Here is a 12,319-nt window from a genome sequence, read left to right on the forward strand (position 1 = left end):
GAAGTTTACAAACCTTGGACCCATAAAGGTACTGGGGCTGTGCATTGGGGGGCTTGTCTCTCTGGAACTCCTGTGAGAAGGGCAGCACTGTGCGAACAAACCTAAAGACATGAGCAGAGATGTAAAGATGTATGTTGCTTAGGATGACTCAGAGATCATTCAACAAACACAAAGGAAAGTCATTTATTGATCAAAGTAAGCAATTTGCCGAGGCCTAACAACTCAATAATATCCACATTAGTGTAGACAATGTCAGCTTGCTATAGCAACCAAGGCCATGAAATATCATCTGAGTTTTGCATCACATTCTGCTGTAGGTCTGAAAAAATCTATGCTGAGTTCTAAGCATTAGTATTGAACCACAACTGGGATTTATGGTTGACGGAATTACAAAGGGTTGTGAAATACTGAGCATCCAACACTTAACCCTTTAACTGCCAGAGTTTTTCAGAAAAGTGTCAAGCCACTGCCAGCGATTCAGAGCGTTTTCACTAACCTTTGGAAAATCATAGAATATTATTTTTCACAGCAATCCACCCGGCGATCGCCTCATTACATACGGGGGTCTCTGAGAACCGAGAGACCTCATGCTGTTTGAGCAGTGTATCCAACACTGTACACTAGGGCTGGGCAATTAGCCCAAAATGCATCAAAACCAATATTTATTATAACCAATAACGACTTAATCTTGCTCATGTAGGTTAATCGAATAATCGAGAAGCATATATATTTGTATTTCTTATATAGCAATGAATGGACACGAAAACATTCTAATCCGATTAACCACTTTACCCTGCATTACACTTCATTGCACAATGGTGTGTGGCGTACAAGAATAGCAAAAGTAGCCGATCTACAATCTCACAATGTGTCGCAGCTTGTATATCTGCTATTCCACTATATACAGTATTTAGTATTTTAAATAATCAAGATATTGATTTGAAGTGATATCGCCCAGCCCACACTACAAATCTAACAATGGAATAATGGAAAATATAAATTACTAACATGTATCAATATGTTTTTTCATTATTCCATTCCATCTGTAACAATTTTGTAGAATTCTGCTCTGTGTATAAGCCCAAGGCTAGGGCGGCATTCACTCCTTTTGTTAGGAGCACAAAAGGTGTGAGTTATTTTGTTAAGGGGATGAAAGGTTTTGACCTTTCCTATGCTATGTAATTCATGTTTTACTAGGCCTAACACTTCTCTTGGCAACAGGATCCCTGAAAAGATCGATGTTCTGGCTTGAAATGTATAAATGCAGGGAGAGATCAGTGTTGCCATGTCTGCTAATTATAAGCGACTTTGGGCTTCTTTTTCTGTAAAGCTAGAAGCTATTGTTCTTGCATAAAAAAATAGAAAAAAATAACAATAATATATATATATATATATAATTATTATTACAAAAAAAAATCAATTAACTCCGATGATGTCATTGGTAGGCAGGTTTCAGAACTGTCCACAGCTGTCCTCTGAGACAATGAGGGAGTAGAGAGAAATGGTGCCTCTTATAATGAGCATTACGCTGGGAACCCACCAAAAAAGCTTTGTGCGTGAAGGTTTGTGCATTTCAATGAGAATGTGTGCAGAAAACCTTTTCTTTCCCCTGGAAAAAATATTCACGTGCTGGGCTGGAGCATCCTTGCGCAGCCATTGAGCACGGCTGCATTCATTAACATGGAGCAGAAGAAAATCAGCGTCTGTGCGATTATGCTTGCGCACCTGCTTGGTTTCAACCATGTTCAAAGTGGTTAACGTAGAGTTCTGCTAAGCAGAGCAGGAGCAGTGACTCACAGCGGGAATTCTGGGAATTGACTGACCTGTTGGTAGAGCCGTTGTAGCAGTAGTTGGGCAAGAAGTCATAGTTGAGCTCCCAGAAGACGTGGAGCGTTATCCTGCCGTAGGGGGCCGACACGTTGTGGTTCGCCTCGCGGAACATGGCGTCCATGCTGTCCAGTGTCAAGAACTTGCTGAGGAGTTTGTGGGTCATTCGGTTGATGTCCAGAAGACCTTCCAATTCCTACGACATGGGAAGGAAAAGGGAGGAAAGAGAGAGAGAGGGGAGAGAGAGGTCAGGAAGACACAAACGAGCTACTCCCATGCTTACTGTGGCTCAAGTACGACGAACAGAAGTGCACATTTGTATGCCCTACACTACAGTATATATGTGTGTGTGTGTGTGTGTGTGTGTGTGTGTGTGTGTGTGTGTGTGTGTGTGTGTGTGTGTGTGTGTGTGTGTGTGTGTGTGTGTGTGTGTGTGTGTGTGTGTGTGGGGGGGGGGGGAGGGGGGGGGGGCATACAGGCAAGTGGTAATCAAACAACACAAAAACATGTCTACACTCTGAACTGAAAAGGAGGACGTTATGTTATGCGTACCATGATGGACGTGAGGTCCTCGCTCTCAAAGCGGTTGATGGCCAGTTCCAGAGACTTGTAAAGCGCAGCAGACACCCTCTGAGTGAGCAGCCTGTTGAGATCGATGGAACGGCCTAGGAGCTGAGGGATCATCATGACAGGTTCAGTGGTGGAAGTGGTGAGTAAAAGAAACAAGCAGGTGCGCTTCCTCTGGAAGCCTTTTTGTTTAGGCAGTGGGTGCTCAGCAAAATATAACTAAGTATAAATACCACCGAAGTGGAAAAAGCGGCACTACAAAATAAAGGATGCAAGACAGGCTAAGATCATTTCTTCTATTCATTGAGAACGCTAGCGCGTTTTAGCCTCAGCCTTTTTTCTACCAGTGTAGAAATACTCTGTTACAAGTAAGAGTCCTGCATTCAAACTTTTATTAAAAGTTCAAAAGTTTTGGCATGAAAACAAAAGTTTAAATACTTTTTTTCAAACATTTTCAGGCTCACAACAAATTGCATCGTGAGCTTGTAGATCTGCTATTTTCAAAAAGCAGAGGTATAAAATAGGGCTTAATTGCTTAATGTACAGTGTGTTTTAATGTAAGTAACTAGTAACTTAAGTTTTCAAATAATTGAAGTGGAGCAAAAAGTATAATATTTGCCTCTGAGATGTAATGGAGTAGAAGTAAGTACCTCAAAATTGTACTTAAAGGGGAAATCCACCCATTTTCAATATTTAACTATGTCATTAATATAGCATAAAGAAGTTGTGTGGAAATAAGAAAAAAGTTCCCCCCTTTCTGTGTTGCCTTGAAATGGAGGATTGATTGTGGGTTTAACATTGCAAATTACAACATGATGACTCATAGTTAAATATTGAAAATGGGTGGATTTCCCCTTTAACCCATCAAGACCGGGAACGCATCTCTGTCATTTTTTTTATTTCTTTGGCTATTCAAAAATAGCAGATATACAAGCCGCGCTATGAGCTTGTAGATCTGCTATTTTTTGAAAAATCGTGAAAATTTGTGAACATCTTTGAATATATATATTTTCAAATATATACTCAAATCTTTGCTTCATGGGGGTCCCTGGAACTAAATATTTTGAGATGGGGGTCCGCGGCCAAATACATATCATTTTGGGGGTCCTTGACATGAAAAAGTTTTTTTTTTTACACGTTTTGTAGAAGACATTTTGTAGAATGACCAGAAGCAATTATTTGAGTTACAAATGTTTGCTTTAAATATAATCTCAACATTTTGAGATGGGGGGGGGGTCTGCGGACAAATACATATCATTTTGGGGGTCCTTGACATGTAAAAAGTTTGAGAACCACTGATATAGCAACTAAATAAGTTATTTAAAAAAGAAACTTAGGATTTAGAAGACATCCCCAGAAGCAAAGATTTGAGTTAAAAATTGCAGATCTACAAGCTCGTAGAGCGACACAGATGCGTTCCCGGATTGAATGCGTTAAGTTACTTTCCACCACTGGACAGGTTAGATACAACATCAACTTGTAACCACTGTTCTCCAAGGAAGACCCGCAGGGGGAAGTAGCCCCCTGATATGTGTCATTCTCTGTCTATGTGGGTAGGAAGGTGAGCACAGCATGAGGAGTGCAGTTACCTGGACATGACGTTGCTTTAGCAGAGTCTCATAGCGGTTGGAAGCAGGCCAGGGGATGTTAGCACCCTGGTTCTTACAGTCTGTTCTCAATCGCTTGTCCAGGAGCAGGCTGAAGGGAACGGAGAGTATAGATCCCTGAACTGTTTGTTTCCATCAAAATCTTATATCGTTGTTGTCGGGCAGAAACTTCTTATCTCCATGTCTTACCCCTTTGTGTTTTTTTTCGTAAATTAACGCCCTATTTGATCATACTACCGCATCACACAAAAGCATCAAAAGTAGCAGATCTACAAGCTTGTAGATCTGCAGATCAACAAGCTGCGTGTTTTGAAGTTTGTAGATCTGCTACTTTTGAAATTGATCCTGAAAAGTAACAGTTTTGGACATATGAGGCTTCCACCTGACAGAGACGATATAATAATAACAGTGCACGTGTCACACCCAAATGGGCCACAACAATCAACAAATAAAAACAGCCAAGATAATAATAAAGTAAGAAACAAAGAAGATTAAAAAAAAAAAAATTTGATTTACCTTCCTGCCAGGATCTTATAATAGGCGAATATCTGATCGGCCAGTTTGTACACAAACTGATCAAAACACAAGTTCACCTGGAAGAAAAAAATATTGACGCATGTTAGAAATGCTCATGTCGGGTAAGAAATCTCTTTGTGCTTTACCTGTACACATCAAGGAAAATGGAACTGTAAAATATTATGTGAGGTACATGTTTTTTCCCCCCCCTTTCTTATATTATAGCAAAGAACAGCCATTAATCCAAAGTATAGCCAAGCTACACTGGGCCCATCCTGTATCGACTGGTGCCAAACTGCCAATTATGACATTCTGCAAAGGCAATAACTCCAATTGACAATGTCTTCAAGGCATGCAGCATCAAGACTGACCTAGATACATCCTATAGGGTTGAGGCTAGGACTCCTTCTATTCTTTGATTGGAAGAAATGGAAAAATAAAGACCATGTAGCTTATATTCACTGCCAACCAATGAGAATGGGGTTCAGCTCAAATACTATTAAATATTTCAGAAAGATAACAGGAAAACGTTTTGAGAGTTTTTACTTTTACTTGGAGCGATGTTAATATAATTGGAATAAAATTAATTCACTTATGTCTCACATATTAACCTGTACCAACGTACCACTGTACCTCACCTCTAAAAACATGTGCATTTAATGATGTTTTTGGTAACTATGTCAAAGCTGTGCATTTAATGATGTTTTTGGTAACTAGGTCAGCAAAGTCTTACATAAACTGTTATACAACCCCATAACTGCAGTCAAGCAAGATGATAGAGTGGATATATTAAGGAGATCGGGAATATAATGGATGGACTATACTGAATGGCATGAATCGAAAACAAATACAAGTCACAATTACAGACACACACGATTGAAACTGGCTCTGTGAAACTCCTGTTTACTTGCTGGATGTAAAGCAATAAACGGGACACATACATTTATTGTTGATGTTCACAGTTAAGCTTCAAAAAGACGTTATCCAAACAAAAAATATGTTTACCTCAGCTTCAATTTCATCGTAGAGAAACTGCTTCTTGAATTTGGTCAAGGCGTAGTGTGCACTGTCATTGTACAGGTCCAGAGGATATAGCACATATCTGAGAAGAGACGGAATTCACAAAATGTTAACCAAGAAAGAAAAAGTAGATAACAGAAGAGACAAATCTCAGTGTGTATATCAGTATTCCTTTCACCAGTGAACAATGACAACCAGGTTTACGGTGGATTTTAGCTTTTGTGTCATTTGTGTATCTGTGTCATTTTAGATTTTAACCACTTTAACCATAACCTTTGGATATTCACAAAAAGCAGATATACAAGCTCATAGCGCAACACTTCGTGCCACGCTATGAGCTTGTAGATCTGCTATTTTTGAAAAATCTTGAAAATGTGTGCAAATCTTTGAATATATATATATATTTTAAAGCAAACATTTTTAACTCAAATCTTTGGCTCTAGAGGTCCCTGGAACAAAATATTTTGAGATGGGGTCTGCAGCCAAATATATATAATTCTGGGGGTCCTTGCCATGAAAAAGTTTGAGAATATAGCAACATAAGTTTTTCAGAAAACTGTTAGGATTTAGAAGACATTTGTAGAATCTGCCTCAGGTCTTAATGGGTTGAAGCTGCAAGTAAGTAGCCTTCGAGGTATGTGGGAAAAGGTGGTGCTTGAGTGTCCAAGGGCAGGACAAATAACAGTTCAACATGAAGAAAAAATCTATTCTACACACTGGTTGAATAAGCTCTGGTGCTTTCATTGCGCTCAACGGTTCGATCAACAGATCTTCAGGCTTTTATAAATACTGAACCAATTAAAAGTAATAACAAGCACTTGTGAGTAAACTACATTGGATCCATTGGAACACAGATAATCCTTTTCCCATTTCGTGAAAAGCTATTATACTGGAAATATGAGATTTCCACCCGACAGTGACGATATGCACTCACTCCATCATGGAGGACTCCCTACTCTCCAGGATGTGGTCGGTCAGTATCCAGGGCATGGACATCTCGATAGGGAACTGGATCCTGCGGCCCATGGTCAGCTCCAGGAAGAACTCCCTGAACCACAGCTGGGAGAGGTCGCAGCACTGCTGCAGGGTCTCTGGGTTGGGAAGAAAAACACAAAGACCAGTTGATCTTCTGTCCCAGTGGTTCTCAAACCTTTTCATTTCAAGGACCCCCATAACTCATAATGGAACCAAATGTACCTTACGGATCCATTTGGTTCCATTTGTACCCTCTCGGGAGTGTACAAGGAACCAGAGAGAACCAGTGTTCAATCCAACGATACAGACTGATTCACTGTTGTCACAAAACGTACAAAATCCTAAATATTACATTATAGTTTGGAACTATTATAAATCCACTATGTCCGTTTGATATGATTTAATTTCTTTACCAATGATAAAATGAGCATTTTTATAAACAGTGTTGGGCTCGTATCTAAGTTATATACTATTTATCACTCGTTTCAAAGATAATATTGCTTTACTTAATACTCCCTGCCTTGTAACTTGTTACGCTACTCATTACTTTACTTTTCCTTTACACACCACACAATTAGTAATTAAATCCTTTCAACTCAAAATTATGTCTTTTCATGTACAACACTAGCAGTCTTATCTGCAGCCTACACTGGCAGTGTTTTCATCTCTCAGACGAACTCGCGGGTCTGAACCAGTTTGATCCGGTTTAGGGCCTGCCCTTCCGTATCTGATAATTTGCACGCACACATACATGCATGGCTTCCATATCCACTCTGGACTCAGACCGGACCAGCAGCCTGCAAAGCAACTTGATCCCAGACTGCCTAGCTGGGTACCGACCGACAAAAACACACCATCACGGAATGAAAGTAAATAACACGCAAATTACGTTTTCCACCAAGGCTCCTGAAAATAGTAATTAGTTACTTTTGGGAAAATAGAAACTGTAATATTATTACTCAAAACGTGAAAGTAATTTGTTATAACGTAGTGCTTGTTACTGGAAAAAAGTAATAATATTACTAATAATACAATTTACTTTACTCTCATTACTTTCCGACACTGTTTACAAATGTTCAGGTACACTGCCTTCGACCAGGAGAGCTGAAAGAGAGATCTTCCCACAGACAGTGCAGTCATTTCATAACAGGTGTCCAAGGACACACAGTCTCTCACCGCTGAAGTTCAGCAGGTGTGTATAGAAGAAGGACTCGCGGTGGAACTTCTCGATGTCCAGGATGGTGGGGCCTTCCATGGTGCTACGCAGTGTCTTCTTGGAACCACTCTTGTCAGCAACGAGGGACTCCAGCATCGTTCTCACCATGTAGAGCTACATTTACAGGAAAATTGATTACCAAAGACAAGCAGTTTTCAACATGTTCAACATGTCCAGCTACATTTCATCAATACACTAGTGGAAGGCAGAGCAAAATTTTCCAACTGTCTGTAACAAAAAACCCTTCGGTTCACCATGGTGGAAAAGCAGCCGTTTAACAAAAGTCAATTGAGGGTTTAAATTAGTTTACTCCTCTCAATGCCTGGGGTAGTAAAAACGTATCCATCCAGGTTAAGTAAACACAGATGGTGGCCGTTTTGCTGGTTTTATTGCACAGAACCTGGAAACAGGGATTCGTTTTTTCAAATGAAGACTAATCTGATAATGCTGTGGGTTTTTGTCACATGGGAGATGCACTGCGAGATAACGATGCACAACATGCAGATAAAAAGGGATTATAATTAAAGCTCCGCATATGCTTCAATTATAGATGTAATGCTTAATTTATACTTACTTGAGAGCCGCTGTCACATGCCTCAATTAGCAGATACGTGTCGCATCACACGCTTATAGAAAGATAAGCTACTTTCGGCGCAGAACACCGGCGCGCAATTAATCAGGGCTTAAGGACGTGGTGAGGTGAGAAGTAGGGTTTATTAACAATAGTCATGAAAATTATTGATGACATACAAAGAGTGCAGTACGAGCAATCTTAGAACAGCCTCGAGTGTGAAGGTTATTGGAGATTGCTCTCAAGCTGTGCGGGTTGTGGTCGGCATATGAAGGCCGGGTCATAGCCTCGTAAGTGAGCATTCTCTCTCCCCGTGCAGAGAGGATTGAACTTTTGACTAATCTAATCTCACATAAAAGTACCATATTTGTGACTTCTCTCTGCATGTGCGAGACCACAAACAAAGGCTAAAGCCTAATTTACCCATTGTTGTATGATGTGTCCTGCACCGACAACCCATGCGTTGTGAGCTTGTTGAGCAGCTATTTTCGCCATGGGACAGTATAAATTACACATTAGGTAGTATAGCACAGTTGCACTGCATAAAGCTTCAATCACCCCCGACAATAAAGGCATATTGAGACCTGTGTGCTGGAGGGTCCCACGGCGCGCCGGGGGACCTTGATATCAAAGCCCCCCTTTGGGTCTTTCTCCCCACGGAGGGCAGGGTCATTGTGTGGCTCACGACCTGCCTCCCAGTCACAAATGGTCTTTCTGATGGCCTGAAGAACACTGGAATGGCATACAAAAGTTTACTTTATATATTTTCTTATATACTGTACAGTATACTGTATCCATACACACACAAAGTAAGTGTGTGTGTGTGTGTGTGTGTGTGTGTGTGTGTGTGTGTGTGTGTGTGTGTGTGTGTGTGTGTGTGTGTGTGTGTGTGTGTGTGTGTATATATATACACACACACACACACACACACATTATATATATAATGAAATACCACCAAGTGGAAAAAGCGGCAAGTAAACAATGCAAGACTGGCTCAGAGACAATCTCTCATTTTATCGAGAACGCTTACGCGTTTCGGCCTCAGCCTTCCTCAGAGCAGATTAAAAACGTTTTAATCTGCCGCTTTTTCCACTTTTTTCCACATTTGATTTAAGTTATATGTATAGCTGAGCACCCACTGCCTAAACAAACAAAGGCATTCAGAGGAAGCGAACCCGTTTTCTTTCACACACACACACACACACACACGTGTAACGAAGTAGGGCCTTCATTTACGAAAAAACATAAAAAGTTTAAATATGGAAAAACAAGATCACTGCCTGACAGTACCAATATAGTATATACTACAGTACAGTATATAGTCAAATCATACACATAGAAAATAAATAATAATCATGAATAATTGTATACTGCAATTGGGGAGTCGGTGTACAGTAGTAGAGCCATGGAGATAAAATAATAACCACTTGTTCTCTATAAGGATGCTTGGCCAAAGGAACTGGCATAGCTGTTGTCTTAAACAGGTTCCTAGGTGGATCGTGGGTGTGGAAATGTAATACAGGAAATTCGTAGTGCTACAGATCATGTTTAGCTGCAGCAGCTCAGCGGGAGGCCATCCATTATATAATACAGAGAGAGACTTCAGAGGAACACGGCCAATGCAGTTTATAAAACAGAACTGCGTCTTTCAAGGATATCCCACAAACGCACAATAATGGTGTTCCATTTCACAGATTGCGAATCATGCTGCTCTGTTTGCCGCTTTATGACGTAGAGAAATGGGAGTTCTAATCTAAAATGTTACACGCTTTCCATTTTCTATCTGAGAACTACCCACCTACATCTCTCACTCTCAGTAGAGAAAGGAAATGACTAATCATACCAGTCCATTTTCACACTGTCTGGTACATCATTTACTCTATTTTCACACACCTCTGGGTGACGTTCTTCTTCTTTTTGATGGCTTGGCGCAGGGGGTCCCGCAGCGTGATCTGAGCGAAGTCCTGCAGAGCCGAGTAGATGGTGTGGCGGATGGCGTGGTTGAAGACGCTCTCCATGCGTCCCATCAACACCTGCAGACCTTTGATCATGGCCATCACCTGCAAGGGGCGGCAACATTTATTCAATCTGTGGCAAGAGTTCCAAATGGAGTGTATATATTACTATATGAACGCAACATTACAGATCAGTAGGATCGGACATGCAACAGATTTTATATGGGCAGGACCCTTGACTTAAAGTCCGGGTAATGTGCGATTTTGAATGGACGCGATGATTGTCCAGTGAATTTACTTTTAGCTTGTGGACGTGTTGATGATGCTTCTATTTTCGACGGGTGGAGCCTCCCCTCCTCACGAGGTGTTTGGAGAGAGAGCACTGAAAACCAGTTTAATCATTCTGCTTTTTATCACCGATAGAGCTTCCATGAAATGGCCCATAAGCGAAAACAAAACATAAACGTCTCTTTAGTAATTGCAGACAACGAGGCGAGCTCCGCTGCTCAGTGTGCTCGTCTGTACATAGAGACCAATGTTATTTTGACTTGACTGACCTCCACGAGGGCGAACTTCTCCTCGCTGGTGTAGTTGTATCTGGTTGCTCTCTCGTATTCCTCTGCGTTGTCCGGACACTCCTTGTTGGAGTACTTGTCGGTCGGATGCACCAGTTTCCAGGAGTACTTCGCAGGAGAAAGAGCAAACCGTCAAGATATGAACATCCAGCAATCAGGAAGATAACTATTCCTTCAAGTAGAAAGGTCACATTGTTTTAGCTTTATTTTATAGAAAATAGCTGATCTACAAGCCCCTGAAGATTTTTCTGCCGAAGCCTTCCTCAGCCGAAATGTGTCTGATCTGAATAAAAGTACCCGAAGGACACTTTTTTGAGTGCTAGCAGTTTTTTGCAGATATTGAACATTGCCTTTGAGACCATTTATTATCTCAATTACTGAATCCACTGCCTTGAGCTTGTAGCTACGCTATTTTTGAACATTGTTTACTTTAGTTTTTTTTTTTACCTATAATGACAATACTGTAACTGAGACACAACAGCTGCATAATTGCAGATACCTATGTCGTAAAAAAGATCAAACTAATCCTCACCACTTCCATGACATGAGCGCTCCACTGGGACAGTAGCTGCATGCCCTGCAGGGCCAAGTCAAACAGCTTCCTGTACTCAGAGTCTGTCTTCTGGGCCTCCTGACGGCCTGATCCTGTCACCACCTTCATAAAGAGAGAGAGAGAGATAGATTACAGCCCGAACAATGCAGGTGTCCGATGCCAATCCCGATTTTGGGAGTCCTAAACCACCAATTACCAATGTTTTTTGGAAAAACTTAGATTTGATTAGTTTCTGTTTCAGAAGCTTTAACTTTTTTGATAGATAAATACGAAACGTAAGCTCTTTGGCTTATCTACAAGCTCACAACACACATGCAGTGGTTGTAGTTGGTATAGCTGGTCTTCTATTGAGAAATGTATAGCCTGTGGTCGAGAAGGGGTATTGCATGAAGCTCAAAATGCAATATATCCTCTGCCCAAACAGGCTTTCAATTATTAACTCAGCAGTACACAGTTTGCCGCTCGCATTGGGGAACCTGTTTCAAATACCAGGTAGGACATGAAAAGTTATGGACTGCAGCTGATGTCATGCTTTAAGCATGACACCAGCCAGAGACATAATGATGTAGTGTAGCCGGAAGGGAAGGCTACAGCAAGTAGAGATGCATGCTAATCATGAGACAATTCAGGGCTATGTAAGTCACATTGTAAAACAGATGCATTATTCATCACAGCCCCAGTGAAATCCAAGAGATTAATTTAACTCTGAACCAGCGAGGGTTGATTTCTTACACTGTCAAAGAGTTCAATCAACACCTCAGATTTTGCGCTGTAGACTGCAACAAATTAAAAGAAACGACATCGTTGTCACATAGAGTGAGCGTCGTGGAGACTGCTTTTCTTATTTGGCACTGTAGAGGTTTCTGCTTGTACTGCCTCAGACGAGCCCATCACTGCAGTCATGGAAAATTTCCATACAAATCACATTGTATTGTGA

The 12,319-nt window shown here is 40.9% G+C and overlaps 1 protein-coding gene across 2 annotated transcripts in view; it reads right to left on the reverse strand.

Moving 5' to 3' along the window:
• cyfip1 (cytoplasmic FMR1 interacting protein 1) overlaps positions 1–12,319 on the reverse strand; it is a 48,434-nt gene that overhangs the window by 11,691 nt on the left and 24,424 nt on the right. For both annotated transcript variants that reach the window (XM_084067652.1, XM_084067653.1), the window contains 12 exons: positions 11,362–11,484; positions 10,812–10,937; positions 10,193–10,359; positions 8,884–9,031; positions 7,689–7,842; positions 6,472–6,628; positions 5,523–5,619; positions 4,518–4,594; positions 3,984–4,092; positions 2,380–2,499; positions 1,824–2,023; positions 14–101 (listed from right to left, as the gene is read on the reverse strand). In XM_084067652.1, the coding sequence (XP_083923778.1) occupies positions 14–101; positions 1,824–2,023; positions 2,380–2,499; positions 3,984–4,092; positions 4,518–4,594; positions 5,523–5,619; positions 6,472–6,628; positions 7,689–7,842; positions 8,884–9,031; positions 10,193–10,359; positions 10,812–10,937; positions 11,362–11,484 (1,566 nt within the window). The remainder of the gene's footprint in view (positions 1–13; positions 102–1,823; positions 2,024–2,379; positions 2,500–3,983; positions 4,093–4,517; positions 4,595–5,522; positions 5,620–6,471; positions 6,629–7,688; positions 7,843–8,883; positions 9,032–10,192; positions 10,360–10,811; positions 10,938–11,361; positions 11,485–12,319) is intronic.

Source organism: Gymnoscopelus microlampas (genome assembly GCF_963454915.1).
Source record: "Gymnoscopelus microlampas genome assembly, chromosome: 9".
Lineage (NCBI taxonomy): Eukaryota > Metazoa > Chordata > Actinopteri > Myctophiformes > Myctophidae > Gymnoscopelus > Gymnoscopelus microlampas.